We start from the raw sequence: 16,300 nt of genomic DNA on the forward strand, positions 1-16,300 counted from the left end.
TAGTGTGGGAGACAGTACACAGTGATCCTGTTTTTTTCTTCCAGGGGTCCGAAGCTCCATGTAGTCTCTCTCAGACACATTATACTGAGGCTTTCACTGATTCCCCCAAAGCACTTTTTCCAGGGAATTCAATGAGATGGAGCAAAGCCTAGAAGTTTCAGGCAGGATCTAGGGTCTCAGACCTGGGGCTGAACACTGGCTCCATCACTTACAGCTGAGGGAATTGGGAACCATAACCTGCCTCAATTTCCTTATATGTAAAATGGGGGCATAAAAGCATGCAATTTAGCATTATTATGAGGAATACTTGACTTTATCTGGGTAAAGAGCACCTGCAAATAGGAAGTACCTAATAAATTATTAATTCTAATACATTGCTTGATAAGGGGCATGCAACTTAGTATAGAATTGTGAATTGTGAATTTGGATAGACATTCAGGAAATATAATTAGGTGGAAAAGAAGTCTCAGAATAATATATAGAGTAGGACTCCCTTTTATAAATGTATATTTGTATGTCTATGTGTATATAACATCATCTGGAAGGATTTTTTTTTTTCATGTGAGGAATGAGTTGGCCATTTGTAGAAGTGACCCAGGAGAATATCTTTTATATCCAGTTGAGGTAAGTAAGGTGTTACCTTAAGGAGGCAAAACTGCGTTGTAAATGTCAGTAAGAAAACTAAACTGAATCAATCATATTACATTAGACAAAGGGGTCCATTTACTTTTTCCCAGACTACCATGAAGGCAATGGAGATGGATAAAAATGAAGAGAAATCTGGAGGCCTTTCACGAGCCCATAGGACTTGCTAACTGATTAAATATGGGGGGGGGGGCGGTGAACAAAAAAGAGGCATCAATGATGATGCTTAGGGTTTTGGTTAGAAAGAGAAAAGCATCTTCTGACAGCTGAAACTGGCCTGGTACTATCAGGTGGACCCTCGTGTTTCCTGTTAAACAATTTCACAGAACATCAACATCAAACAGGGACTGAGATGTGACCTCTATGGATCAAGATAAAAGCAAGACCCCTTTGTAATCCTGTCTGTAACCCAATCCTAACATTGTCCAAAGCACAAAAATGACCAAACATCTCCCATCCTGGCTAATGCAAGGACTGTTGCTTCTTTACCAACTGTAGGTTTAGCCTCCCTTCATTCCCCCCACCTTCTAGAAAAGATTAGCTAAGATAACCATAGAATTATCTCTGCTTCCTGACAGTATTAAGTCCAGAGCAAAGCCCTGCTTCTTTGACCTGCCCCCAAATCCCCCTATAACCCACCAAAATCCTATAGGAAGCCTTTTCTAACACCCTCTTACTGAGACACTCCCTGACTGCAGTAAGTCAATAAATCCATCTTTGGTCAATTACAGGTGAGTTCTTGGTGGTCTTTGGCTGAAGGGCATTGACTTTGGTATAAGTAACTCAGACTAGATGATGGTGCCATTTCCTGAGATGGGAAAAATGATTGTGATCAGTGGTTTTGGTGACAAATTCTGCTAGCCCTTTAGCAAGACTTTGTCTCTGGATGCCCCAGATAGAGCCTGGAAGTCTTGCCAGTCCCTCTCACAAGAGCTCTGAAGCTTTCCCTCATCCTCCATGCTGTTCCCTCTAAGGCATCATCAACTTCATTTACATTAAAACACAGAAGGGATTAGTAACTGATTTTTAACGTGTATTATGTGCCAAGAAGTGTCCTAAGGGCTTTAGATGTTTTAATCCATTTAATTCTCCCATCGGTCTTATCAACATAGGTACTACTGCTGAGAAAACTGAGGTACAGAGGTTCCATAACTTGCTGAGTGAGGATTCGAACCTAGGTCATATTCTAGGTTGGCCAGGGCCATCCTCCAGCCCCGGAGACTCGGACAAGCAGCCATCTTGTTTGTAGTCCGCAAGGACTTCAACTCCCGGCAGACCTCGCGTCAGCAGTTCTCCACACACAACAAATCCCGGCGTGCCCCGGGCGGCTTGGGGTGGAGGGTTCTAGAAGGCGTGACGTGGGTCGGGAGCGGGCTCAGAAGCTGGCGCCTCTTGGCATCCGCTGTGGCAGCCGCTGCCGGGTCTGGGGCTGCGGGCGGCCGGGGCCGCGGGCGCAGCCTCCTCATCTCTCCGGCCATGGCCGCGCTTGGCCGGCCTTTCAGCGGCCTCCCGCTGAGAGGCGGCTCGGACTTCCTACAGCCGCCACCGGCTTTCCCCGGTCGGGCCTTCCCGCCGGGGGCGGACGGCACCGAGCTGGCCCTGCGGTGGGAACCCCGCGCCGCCCTGAGCAGCCCGGGCGGGAGCGCGGCGCGCGGACGGTGAGGATCTCGGCGGGCGGCGGGCGGCGGGCGGGCGGCGGGCGGCGGGCGGCCGGGCGCGAGCTACTTGACCCTCCCCGCGACCTTCGGCGGGGGCTTCTCAGCCCCAGGTTGCTGATGAGGATACTGAGCCCCACAGTCGGTTACCGTAAGTCATCTGAGGTAGCAAAGCGCGCGGGTCCGGTTCGGACCCTGGCCCCCCTGCGTCCCGGCAAGTGAGGAAACGGTCCGAGCTCGCCCAGGGCGTGCGAGGAAGGGAGCCGGGTCGAGCCGGGTCGAGCCGGGCCTGGAGCTGCCCTGGGCGCGCACTCGCCTCGCTCCCTCCAGACCGCGGCGTAGCCGCCGCTGCTGTTAACTTTCAGCGCCTCTCGGACATTGAGTTTTCTCATCCGCAACTTGGGACAGAAGTGGATCCTCCTAGTGGGATCATAAAATAAAGTGCTTAGCCCGGTGCCTGCCCCGATACGTTTTCCCTACGGTGGTCCCCCTCAATTTATCTCCCCCGGTCTTGACCAAATGAGAAGTTTAGATTTCAGTCTCTATACCTGACTGACCTCGTGACCTGTATATCCATTACACTCGGCAAGGAAGGGGACAGCTGGTGGGAATGGGGTGGGCAAGATTATCGGAGCCAGAAAGTGGATGCTGAATGCACCCGCTCAATAAATTTCTCAACTGACTGATTTTCTGGTTTGTTTCAACAGTGTTTCAGTTCACCATAGAAAGAAACACAAGCGAGAGGAGGAGGAGGATGAGTAAGTTTCAGGTGCCTTTTATTCACTTAATGGTCACTTAATTTAACCTGTTTTATATCCATAACTTTGTTTTTAAGTGAAAGGGTGAAACATCAGGTGTCTGAAAGGAGGTCCAAGGAACTGATAATATGGGTTAGGTTTTAGAGAATGGAGCTGGGCAGGTCAGAGGGAAACTTGTCACTCTGTAAACAGTTGTATAGCCCGGACATGGAAGCAACCTAAGTGTCCATCGACAGATGAATGGATAAAGAAGATGTGGCACATATATACAATGGAGTATTACTCAGCCATAAAAAGAAACGAAATTGAGTTATTTGTAGTGAGGTGGATGCACCTAGAGTCTGTCATACAGAGTGAAGTAAGTCAGAAAGAGAAAGACAAATACCGCATGATAACACATATATGTGGAATCTAAAAAAAAAAAATGGTTCTGAAGAACCTAGGGGCAGGACAGGAATAAAGACCCAGACGTAGAGAATGGACTTGAGGACACGGGGAGGGGGAAGGGTAAGCTGGGACGAAGTGAGAGAGTGGCATGGACATATATACACTACCAAATGTAAAATAGCTAGCTAGTGGGAAGCAGCTGCATAGCACAGGGGAGATCAGCTTGTTGCTTTGTGACCACCTACAGGGTGGGATAGGGAGGGTGGGAAGGAGACGCAAGAGGGAGGAGATATGGGGATATATGTATATGTATAGCTGATTCACTTTGTTATACAGCAGAAACTAACATAACATTGTAAAACAATTATACTCCAATAAAGATGTTAAAATATATATATAAGCGATCGAAATGTTTGAACTTTGAGCCATGTGAATATTGTTATATGCACAAAATAAAAGAATTCGCAGAAGGCTACGTATTGAAAAGTCTTACACTTCTTGCTTGTTCTCCCCAGGAGTTACCCTTGTTGCCTGTTTCCTATGTCTCCTAAGGAAGATAATGTAAAAATTTACAAGCTTATAACTGTATATATTTCTGGTTTTTTACATTGTAAATAAGATACTGTTCACACTGCAACACATCAGATCTTTTCATTTTACTCTCCTGTAGCTTGTTGCATATGGGCACATAGAGTTCTACCTAATTTCTCTTTCAACAGGTGAGTGGAATTCTATTGTAAGGCTAGGTACAGATAATTAACCAGTCTCCTAGTGATGGATTTCTAAGTTAATTCTAATCTTTGTTATTACTAACAAATCTACCATGACCACCATTCTTTTTTTTTTTTAACATCTTTATTGGAGTCTAATTGCTTTACAGTGTTGTGTTAGTTTCTACTGTATAACAAAGTGAATCAGCTATATGTATACATATATCCCCATATCCCCTCCCTCTTGCGTCTCCCTCCCACCCTCCCTATCCCACCCCTCTAGGTGGTCACAAAGCATGGAGCTGATCTCCCTGTGCAATGCAGCTGCTTCCCACCAGCTATCTATTTTACATTTGGTAGTATATATATGGCCATGCCACTCTCTCACTTCGTCCCAGCTTACCCTTCCCCCTCCCCGTGTCCTCAAGTCCATTCTCTACGTCTGCGTCTTTATTCCTGTCCTGTCCCTAAGTTCTTCAGAACCTTTTTTTTTTTTTAGATTCCATATATATATATGTGTTAGCATACGGTATTTGTTTTTCTCTTTCTGACTTACTTCACTCTGTATGAAAGATTCTAGGTCCATCCACCTCACTACAAATAACTGAATTTTGTTCATTTCTATGGCTGAGTAATATTCCATTGTATATATGTGCCACATCTTTATTCATTCATCTGTCGATGGACAATTTGGTTGAATTTTGGAAAAAGTTGTTGCCAATTTATACTCCTTTTACCGTGGGAATGCCTGTTTCTCCATCTTCTCATCAGAACTGTATTTTCAAACTTTTTGATCACCACTTAACTGATAGGTAAAAAATTGCATCTCATAAGCAGACAGTCTAAAAAAAATGAGTAAAAGATTTCCCCAAAGGGGATATCCAAATGACCAACTAAATGAAAAGATGTTTGACCTCATCGGTCTTTAGGGAAGTGCATATTAAAGGCACAATAAGATACTCCACCACCAGATACTGGAGGGTTCTGTAGCACCAGGAACTCTGAAACACTATGGTTGAGTATGTAAATTGCTACAACACTTTGGGAAACAGTTTTGCATTATCTCATGAGTTGAAGGTGCACATACCCATTTACTCAGCAGTTCTCCTCTTGAGTATGTACATGTGCTCATCAGGAGATGTGTACAAGAAAGTTCATAGCATCCTTGTTCATGATAGCTCAAAATTGGAATGTCTCTGAACAGTACAATAGATAAAGTAAATTTTTTGCTGAGTTCAATTCAGCAAAAAAAAAAAAAAACAACCCACATCTATCAACCTAGATGTGTCTTACAGTATGAGCAAAAGGAACATTACAAGAATGTATATGTATACAGTATAATTCCTTATATATAAGGTTCAAAACCAGGCAAAACTAAAAACTTGAAGATTGCATATCTACATAATTGATCATGTATTTTTTTTTAAATGAAGTGATTACCATAAAAGACAGTATTTACTTACAGGGAGGAGGGAGTAGAGTACCATTTGGGGATTCTGGCAGCAGTCTATCTCTTGAATATTATTTCCATGGATTTTTTTTTTTTTTTTTTTTTTTTTTTTGCGGTACGCGGGCCTCTCACTGTTGTGGCCTCTCCCACTGCGGAGCACAGGCTCCAGATGCACAGGCTCAGCGGCCATGGCTCACGGGCCCAGCCGCTCCGCGGCATGTGGGATCTTCCAGGACCAGGGCACAAACCCGCGTCCCCTGCATCAGCAGGCGGACTCTCAGCCACTGCGCCACCAGGGAAGCCCCTGGATTTTTGTTTCATAATTATTGTATGTACTTTTATAAGTGTAGGCATTTTATAATTAGGTCACTGTTTTAATTTGTATTTTGTAAATTATAGGCGATGTTGAACATCTTTTAAGCCATCTGTGTTTCACTTTGTATGAATTGTTCATGTTTCTGCAAATTTTTTATTGGCTTATTGGTCTTTTTCTTGTTAATCTATAAGAAATTTTATTAAGGAAGCCAGTTTATTATATATGTTTTGTTTTCCCCAGATTTGTTGTTTGTCTTTCAGCTTTGTGTATGATCTTTTTTTTTTCCTTTTTTTGCCAGCAGAAACTTTGAATTTTCTCACCTGGTTGATACATAGACTAACGAGACAGTAGATTTGAAAGTTGTCTCAGTTTAAAAACACTTCTGGGACTTCCCTGGCAGTCCAATGGTTAAGACTCTCCCCTTCCAATGCAGGGGGCATGGGTTTGATCCCTGGTTGGGGAACTAAAAATCCTGAATGCTGCGGCGTATGGCCCAAAATTTTTTTTAATAAATAAATAATAAAATAAAAACCCTCTGGACCAGACAATATTTATGTTCTTTCTAGCCTTGGGATCACTGTAGATACACAGGGACCTCTTTGCTTTTATCTTTTGGGGTTCCTTATAGGAGATTATTGAATAAAGGGTTCCAGTGTCATAAATAAAAAGTTTGAAGTGTACAAACAGTTGGCTTTAAATGTTAACCTTCTTTAATATACACGTGGAGAGATTGAGGCCCTGGGACTGGACAATTGGATGTCAAATACCTAGAAGTGTGCTGCCTGCCTGCCACTTCCATAGCTCTTATCAGAACTTTAAAGTCTTTTATATCCCATTTTGTTTGGGACTTACTCATCATTGATCTCTAAGTATTTGCAAAGTGGACCTAGAGGCATGAAATAATTAAGCCCAAATTATGTTGGAGATCAGAGATCAGAACCCAGCTCTGATACTCAGTTGCATTTAAAGATCTTTCAAAAAAAAAAATTTATTTAGGCTGCTCCAGGCCTTCGTTGCGGCATACAGGATTTTTTAGTTGCGGCATTTGAACTCTTAGTTGCGGCATGCATGCGGGATCTAGTTCCCCCACCAGGGATGGAACCCAGGCCCCCTGCACTGGGAGCATGGAGTCTTACCCACTGGACCAGCAAGGAAGTCCCTCAGCTGTATTTAATAGTTGAATTGTTAGATATGCTAGGAAATTACCTGTTCCTTCTAGATTTATTCTGCTTTTTCTTACATGACTTTTTTTTTTTTTTTTTTGGCTGTGTGAGTCTTCATTGCTGCACGCGGGCTTTCTCTGGTTGCAGTGAGTGGGGGCTACTCTTTGTTGCGGTGCAGTGGCTTCTCGTTGCAGAGCACAGGCCCTAGGCGTGTGGGCTTAGTAGTTGTGGCACGCAGGCTCAGTAGTTGCGGTTCATGGGCTCTAGAGCACAGGCTCAGTAGTTGTGGCGCACGGGCTTAGTTGCTCTGCGGCATGTGGAATCTTCCCGGACCGGGCTCAAACCCATGTCCCCTGCATTGGTAGGCGGATTCTTAAGTATTGAGCCACCAGGGAAGTCCAACATGACTTCTTATGTCTATAACTTTTTCTTCTGCTTTTGAAAACATCACGTACTTTATCCAAATACTACAGAAATGTTTGATTTATGGATAGACATTCTTAATACTTTCTTATGAATTAAAAATGATTATACACTAAACATCTCATTTAATAGTTGATTCCAGTCAAAAATCTAGGTTCAAGAGAGCATTATTTTTTTTTTTTTTTTTTTTTTTTTTTTTGCTGTACGCGGGCCTCTCACTGCCGTGGCCTCTCCCGTTGCAGAGCACAGGCTCCGGACACACAGGCTCCGCGGCCATGGCTCGCGGGCCCAGCCGCTCCGCGGCACGTGGGATCCTCCGGGATCGGGGCACGAACCCGTGTCCCCTGCATCGGCAGGCGGACTCTCAACCACTGCGCCACCAGGGAAGCCCCAAGAGAGCATTATTACTTGTCAGATTTTATATTGCCAGAGACTTGAATGTTGATTTTCATAGTCTTGACATGAAATAGAAATTTCTCTCTAAAATGCATGCTTCTTCCTTTAACTCTTAGTTTAGAATCAGAAGCTGTGGTGGCCATTAATGAATTTTTTGGTTGCAGAGCTGTGTTCTGGTCTTGAGATTGTGCTTGGTGATGCCCAAGCAATAATGTACTTTTGGTCTAAATACTCAAATAGAGCAGGGCTGGTTGTCTATTTAACTTGCTTCAGGACAGGTCTCAGCTAAACACCAGGCAGGTCATAGTGCTTGCAGATACTAGTTCGTGGTAAGAGCTTGAACAGTTGAATTTCCCTAACAAGGCAGGAGGTTTTAGTGAAAATGGCATAGAGGTAGGATTCAGGGTCTGTCTCTGGGGTCTGGTACCCAAAATATCAATACAACTCACCTTACGTGACACTTTGGAGGGAGCACTTTAGTTTTCGAGGTCCTAATTTCCACATGTGTCAAACAAAGAAATTGGATTTGATGAATTCTAAGGTCTCAAGGAAATACAAAATTTCTAGGAAGTGAGGATAGTTTATGTTGCAAGGCAGGAGAAAAGTGCACCCCATTATTATTCAGGGACCCATAGAGCAAATGGCAGCCTCTGCCATTTTTGGAGAGAACGAAAAAATCAGCAATATGATTTGCACCTGTAGTACTTGCTGCAGACCTGATGAAGCGTATATTTTTGCCCTAAGGGAATATAGGATGCCTGCAGATTACCTCCTCATACGCCCAGTGTAATGGAGCAGCAGCAATATGAAAAAATATGGCTGGCACTGAATTGCTACTTTGTGATTTTTGTATTCTTTACTTCTCACTTGACCTTTCCAGGGCTGAATAAGTAAGAACGACTTTAAATTCCCTTTAAATTCCCACATCGAACACTTCTAATCTGGAAAGGCAAAACTCTTGCAGTTGCAACCTAATTTGACAAATGTCGGGAAGGGAAACATCTCAGGGAGGCTGTGAGAATGACCTAAAAGAAAATGTGTGATTTTCCATCTTGTAATCACACACTGTCAAAAATTAGAGGTTTTTCGTAGAAGAATTTGATTAGAGATGGGGATGATACACATTTCATTTATATTAGCCAGGATTTTCATTGATTTTTTTTTTTTTCCAGTTGTCCATTAAGAAAGAAAAGGCTAACTGAAGCAGGGCTCTGTGCTGGTCCTAATGACTGGATTCTTTGTGCACATCAGGATATAGAGGGTCATGGAGTAAATCCGTGCACTAGTGGGCTTTCTGCACCTGACATGTTAGATGTTATTTGTGAAGAGATGGATCAGACAACGGGAGAACCACAGTGTGAAGTTGCCCGAAGGAGGCTTCAGGAAATTGAGGACAGGTAAATGGGCAGCATATATCTAGCTGCTTATTATTGTTCCTATGTAACATCTCTACTCTTTCAAGTTAGTCTAATTCATCATTTGGTGAATCCTTGATTCTCAATGTATCAGACTATAAAAATCAGAAAGCTCAAAGTATACACTTTAAACGTTAAAGTAAGCTCTTCTCATAGAACTGTACTAAATATTTTCACTTACTATCTCTGAATATTAATTTTTGGTATGAGGGTTTTTAGGGACACATTCTTCAAATTTGATTGCCTCTAATGTAAAACATTTTGGTTAAATGTTGAACAACTCTTTTGTGTCTACTTCTTTCTCTCAGGTATAGTCTCATATTTTACTTGATATTTTGCTGTAGCACCTGTTGCATTTATCCTTTTTTTATTTTTTAAATTTTGTCCAATTAATAGAATATATAATAGCTTAACTAAATAATTTTTCTTTCTTCCTTCGCTTCTGTCTTTATTTAGAATAATTGACGAAGATGAAGAAGTTGAAGCTGACAGAAATATTAACCATCTTCCCAGCCTCGTCCTTTCTGATACCATGAAAACAAGTTTGAAGAGGGAATTTGATGAAGTCTTTACAAAGAAAATGATTGAGTCCATGTAAGTTTTGGTTTCTGGTTTCCATTCAGTTATGATCTTGGAGGGAAAACCCAGTCTCTAGACACTTCCTGATCGCCAACCAAGTGAAAGCCCAGTACGTTTTGTATTTAGCCCAGATTGGAGACCTTTTCTTAGTTCATTGGGGTGAGCAAAATGCTGTGCAAGCAGGAGTTGGCTGCCTTGTGTACTCAGCCCTGGGTTGTTTTGAAGCCCTAAAATGCACTAATAGTCTAATATTTGGAAATGGGAGGATTGGCAGGAAAGAACCCATTCTCATATGTATATGTGTAGCTGATTCACTTTGTTATACAGCAGAAACTAACACACCATTGTAGAGCAATTATACTCCAATAAAGATGTTAAAAAAAAAAAACCATTCTCTCAAATTCCTATGATAGGATGTAGGAACCACATTTCAAAAGTACCTTTTACCTGGCTCTCTCAGTTATCTAGGACCACTATTAGGACCTAGGAAACAAAAGTCTCCTAGCAGTCAAAAAAGTTATCACAAAGGCCACAATCCACAGCTCATATTCTTACCTCATAGTGTGTAGCCCCTCAGGCCTTTAGCTATAAGAGCCATTTTGCACTTAGTTTAGACCCAGTTTGATCAGCTCAGTTATCTGGTTTCCTCCATCATCAGAGTAGAAACACGAAAACAGCAGAACAGACAAACTCATAGTAGTGAATAGTGACAGTACAGTGTGAGAACAGGAGAGGCAACTGGAAAGCAAACATAAGAACCTGAAAAGCAAAGCAGCCTGGAGCCCATTTACATAAGAACTAATGATAGCCCTGTAATTCTTGTAGTCCTTGAGCTTAGATGATTTCAAGTGGTCATTACCGACTCTGTACAGTACAGTTGTCTCTTAATATCCATGGGGGGATTGGGTCCAAGACCCCCTGCGGATACTAAAATCCAAGGATGCTTGGACTTCCCTGGTGGCGCAGTGGTTGAGAGTCCGCCTGCCGATGCAGGGGACACGGGTTTGAGCCCTGGTCTGGGAAGATCCCACATGCCGCGGAGCAACTAAGCCCTTGTGCCACAACTACTGAGCCTGCATGCTAGAGCCCGTGAGCCACAACTACTGAGCCTGCATGCTGTAGCTGCTGAGGCCTGTGCACCTAGAGCCTGTGCTCTACAACAAGAGAAACCATCACAATGGGGAGCCCACGCACTGCAACGAAGAGTAGCCCCCACTTGCCACAACTAGAGAGAACCTGCACGCAGCAATGAAGACCCAACACAGCCAAAAATAAGTTAATTAATTAATTAATTAAAAAATAAAATGGTCTGAATCAAAACCCCACAGATACGGAGGGCCAACTGTAGTTGGCAAGTTATAAAGTGCCATTTAGATGTTGCCTAGAAAAGACTTCAGATAGACTTGGTACTCAGTGAGGGTAAGTGTCAGATAACTGAAAAATTCTCTTAGGATACTAGTCCCACTGATGCCAGGTAGATGAGGCAGTATTGTCTTTAGACACAGTGGGTTCCACTGCTGCTCGATGTTAGCTCACAAGGGTTTTGCATTAGCCTCCTAGCTTGAGCTTATAATTCTGACTACCCAGCCCTTAGGATGGGTAAATAGTTTAGCTAAGAGTAAGCAGGTCACATTGCCCTCCAGCCTAAAACATAGCACTTTCTGCTCTTGGTAGTTTTCCAGAAGCTAGCCTTGTGTGTGTGTGGGTGTGTTCTTCATTGTGTTTTATTTTTCCTTACTTGCCCTTGGGTCCCAGAAACCATCAAACCATCACTAGATGGAGAGGGCAGCGAGGGGGTGGGGGTAGGCACAGACAGTGGCTTATTGCAAAAAGCATTATGTTTCATAGCTGTACTAAGCAAAAGGCATACTGAGGTATTTTTAGTGTGTTTGGCCAGTGTTTCTTTTTCGTTTATAATGGTTTAGTGCAAGATAGTAGCTCACATCTGCTAATACTAACCACAATTTAAGAAAAAACTATAATAAATCAAGGGCCTCTGTTTTTCATGTTGAATGTTTATATTCTAATCACAGCATCTGTACAGCCAGTTGGTTTGCTTAAAAATGCATGCAGAACTGTAAAATTTAATGTACTTCAGTGGCATTTGTAAAGATCAATTTGGATTGTCATAAATCTCCTATTTAATCCCATCAGTTTTTAGATGTTAGGTAGCAAACAATAGTTTTTCAATATACGTCTTTTATTTTCATGTTACAAAATTATTGATAAAAATCTGTATTTTATGTCTTAGGAGCCGTCCTTCCATGGAGCTTGTGCTCTGGAAACCTCTCCCTGAACTCCTTTCTGATAAGCCAAAGCTGTCATCTAATGCTAAGAACTACACAGGAGAGAGCCAAACTAAGCATGCAGCTGCTGGCACTGCCTTCCCTCAAAGAACTGAACTGTTCTTGGAACCTCGGCAAACAGGGTTGCCTGTTTACACTAGTTTGGAGACAGCTGCTTGCACAGAAGAAGAGATGGAACTCTAGACACCAGTTTCTATACTAAAGTTGTCAAATTTTAGAAGGCTTATGTGTTCAGTCATGAGCCTGCTTGTACAGTATAGGGACTTGAAAGTTTTGAAACGGGTGTAATATCTCCACCTGTGATTTGGGGTGGGACTCTCATTTTGGGTAGCCATTTCTTGAATTCAACTTTTGCCAAGGAAACTTGTCTCAAGAGAAAAGCAGTTTTCTAGGGGTCTTATTAAAGGAATAAGGAGTACATTCTGCAAAGTCAAGTATAGAAGCTATATGTGTAAGCATGACTTTTAAGTCATCTGTCACATTGTCTATATCATTCAGATACTTGAGTTGAAAAAGATGCATTAAGAAAGTAGGATGCTCTCCTACTATGTGTATTTTGACAGTCGAGCCACAACTTCATCTGTAGATAGGAGCTCTGTTTACAGTGGTGACTATATATGATCGGGGAGACGGAGGAAGGAGGCAGTAGCTTAAGCCTATGTTGGGGAAATTAACAGAGGCTCTGAAACCTGTATATTAGTTGTCCATTCAGTGTAGCTATATTGATTAAATAGCCAGTAGCGTTGTGGCTCCCCTCTTTGCCTCTGAAAATGCAATGAAAAATACAAAGAAAAGGTTTTTCCTTTGAGGCTCTTTTGCCTTGTGCTACTGTTGCTCCTTGGTTTCCCTTGCATAATCCATAAGCCCAGTTATTCAGTAATGTTTACAGCTTAATTAACTTTGAGTGATAGTTTAAAAGGTTGTGAGGTAGGGCTTCTCTGGTGGCGCAGTGGTTGAGGGTCCACCTGCCGATGCAGGGGATGCGGGTTCGTGCCCCGGTCCGGGAAGATCCCACATGCCGCGGAGCGGCTGGCCCGTGAGCCATGGCCGCTGAGCCTGCGCGTACGGAGCCTGTGCTCTGCAACGGGAGAGGCCACAGCAGTGAGAGGCCCGCGTACCGCAAAAAAAAAAAAAAAAAAAAAAAAAAGGTTGTGAGGTAAACCATGTGCGAATTGGCTCTGGGAGAAGCATCCCTCAGGTAATCCTGGGGCAGTGCTGTATCAGCTAAGCCCAGCATATAACTTCTGTAGTTAAAAAAAAAGTTGTGCCTGTATAAGCAAGTTGAGTTTTTTAATGTTAATTTAGAAAACAGTGACTGAATAATTAGCTGAGCACATATGGGCAAGTGACATTGAGATTTACTGAAATAGCCAATTTGCCTATTGTTTCAACTATGGTGCAGTAAGCCTAAAAGTTAGTAGAGGGCTTCCCTGGTGGCGCAGTGGTTGAGAGTCCGCCTGCCAATGCAGGGGACACGGCTTCGTGCCCCGGTCCGGGAAGATCCCACATGCCGCGGAGCACCTGGGCCCATGAGCCATGGCCGCTGAGCCTGCACGTCCGGAGCCTGTGCTCCGCAACGGGAGAGGCCACAACAGTGAGAGGCCCGCGTACCGCAAAAAAAAAAAAAAAAGTTAGTAGAGAATAGCTTCCTGCTAGCAGGAAATCTTCATCTTGAGGACCTTACCCAGGCTCAAGGCGTCCTCTGAGGGTAACCAGGATTGAAGTTTTTTATTTCTCAGGAAGAGCTTTTCTGCGTGGCAAGGACTCAGTAGTACGAAGTAAAATGACAATTTCTTTAGTGCTACAGAATATCCACTATAACTTATTGAGTGTAATACTAGCTCTTTTATCAGACAATAGGAGACCACCCCAGTTCTTTCTGTTTTGTTTTCTGGGTTTCTTTCGCCTTTGTTGGAATCAGATACCTTGTGTAGAAAACATGGTTTATGCCAAGTAGAGGTGACTTTAGGAGGCAGCTCCCAGGCAATTTTGAAACCCATGCCGAAGTCCCTCCCCTTTTTACAGATGGCGTAGAAGTCACAAGTCTGTTAACTAGACTGTTTCTTCTCCTGCCTGTTGTTCCTGCTTTCTCTATTTCTGTCTGGATAGTCAGGAAAAGATTTAATGTTTAATATTTAAACAAAATATTTAATGTCTACACAGTAAAATTATTCAAACTTCAAACCAGTATTGAAACAGTTGGAAACCAGCTAATAGTTTCTTAATCTCAGATTTAGAGATGAATGTAAACTGTATTCTGTTGAAATGTGCAAGTGTTTGATTCATGCCGTTTAAAAAACTCCTGCCTCTAGGTAATTGTTAATGGGACCAACTTGTAAAGTTTGTAGCCTTAAAGAAACCTCCATGCATTTGTTCTGCTACAGCTCAAAAACATGAAGTGACTGCCTGGAATTTGGAGTTAGTCCCAGTGTTCACGTGAAGGAGAGGTGACAGCTTTCCAAAGAAGGACCCAAGCACACTAACACTGTCTTCTATAGGGATTGTTGGGCAGGCCTGGGATCCAGGTCTGTACAGTGAACAGGAGGAAAGAAGAGCTCTGAAACAAGGCTCAGATACCACGGGTATATGTAGGAGAGAACTAATAAGATTCTGTTAAGATCCAAGCAGAACTTGTTTCAGGAGTCATTTTACCTGACGTAATCATTATTTCTGCAGGAAACGTGGACGTTCAATGCTCCTTTTTAAACTTTATCCTGCATATGTTTGTACAGAAATTGCCTTCTTCATCCATGTGGTGCTTACTCATCTGAGCCGTCTCCACAGTCCCCATGCCTCTGCTTTGTTTTTCTTTTGTAGAGTACGGCTTTTGCTTTTGCCATAAGGTTTCCCTAGGGAATTAACAGGTCTTTTCATTTTGTACAGCTTTTGCAGCATGGATCAAACATTGGCTTACTATGCTAATGTGTGAAGAGAAAAAATTATCTAAAGCAGGTGAGCTTTAATGAACAAATGTGTATTTTCTCTGAGTTTGATTAGGGTGTGTGTGGTTTTTTTTATTTCATATGAAGAAAGTGCGGTTCTCACAGATATTAATCAAATAAAAATTGCTACTCATTCTTGAAAAGGTGCAAATGTAATATTTAAAAAATGAGTGGAAGCTAGAACCATGAGAAAAATGTTCACCAGTGGGTTCATTAATTATTTTGGATCTGGAACTTGGTTTTGTTTTTTAATAGTGATAAGGATGGTGGAGTACTTGGAAAGTTGTGGAAGATGCTGTTTTACTTTAAAATGAGAATCTGGTGTTTTTTTATTTTGTTTTCAATAAAACTTCTTAAGTGTTTTGGACTATTTGAGATATTGTGTTCCTGCACTTAAGTAAATGAAATCAAGTTTGGGACCTTTAAAAATAGGGAGTAGGAAAATTCCTCTTGATGTTCAATTACATGGTCATTCCTTTCTTGAGTTGATGGGTCACTGGGTGGCGGTATTGGATGCATATTTACAACCATTAGTTGATAAATGTGGATCCCTAATTTGTGGGCAGGCAGAGTTTGAGTTGCGGCTACAGAAAAGTCAGGAAATTGTTTTCTTTACCAAAATTTGGAAATCACAGCTAAAAGTTATCTATTTTTATAGATTTGGAAACTAAGCCTAAGTAGATAGTGACAATTTAGTATAATAATTTAGTATAATAATCCAATTCACCAGGTCCAGGGTTCCAACTTGACCAGTGGTCTTTTTACAGCAATACCTAACATACCTAACATGTTTAGGTTTCATTGAAATAATCTACAATAAAGTATGGTTCAGGCAGTGTAACTTTAAACTCCTTGAGGGAATATAGTTTTGTATGTATCAGTTTGGTTCAAATATTCTACTAGTGGCATTTGAGAGATGAGCTACATGCAGTTATGTGATGTTGGACTATAGCTCCAGCAAGACAAGAATGTTGTCTTTCAGCAACTGGTTAGTGGGTAAACAAGCCAGTCTTCCTGTCTCTAATTAACTTTAGAAGTCAGAGGGTAAAGGTTCAATCTTAGAAGATTAGAATTTGATAAATGAAATACCTCTGCCTACAGTTCTATCCCTACTTTGCCCGCTCCAGTAGCACACCTAGTAGAAAAGCAGAGAAG

The 16,300-nt window shown here is 42.3% G+C and overlaps 1 protein-coding gene across 1 annotated transcript; it reads left to right on the plus strand.

Moving 5' to 3' along the window:
* Window positions 1-1,203: 1,203 nt before the first annotated feature.
* Window positions 1,204-15,507, plus strand: CCDC117 (coiled-coil domain containing 117). The gene is made up of 5 exons (XM_060118171.1): window positions 1,204-2,303; window positions 3,008-3,058; window positions 9,076-9,300; window positions 9,775-9,912; window positions 12,149-15,507. The coding sequence occupies exons 1-5, from the start codon at window positions 2,122-2,124 to the stop codon at window positions 12,384-12,386; spliced, it is 834 nt and encodes a 277-aa protein (XP_059974154.1). The 5' UTR covers window positions 1,204-2,121; the 3' UTR covers window positions 12,387-15,507.
* Window positions 15,508-16,300: the final 793 nt, after the last annotated feature.

This window comes from Mesoplodon densirostris, chromosome 15 (assembly GCF_025265405.1).
Source record: "Mesoplodon densirostris isolate mMesDen1 chromosome 15, mMesDen1 primary haplotype, whole genome shotgun sequence".
Taxonomy (NCBI): Eukaryota; Metazoa; Chordata; class Mammalia; order Artiodactyla; family Ziphiidae; genus Mesoplodon; species Mesoplodon densirostris.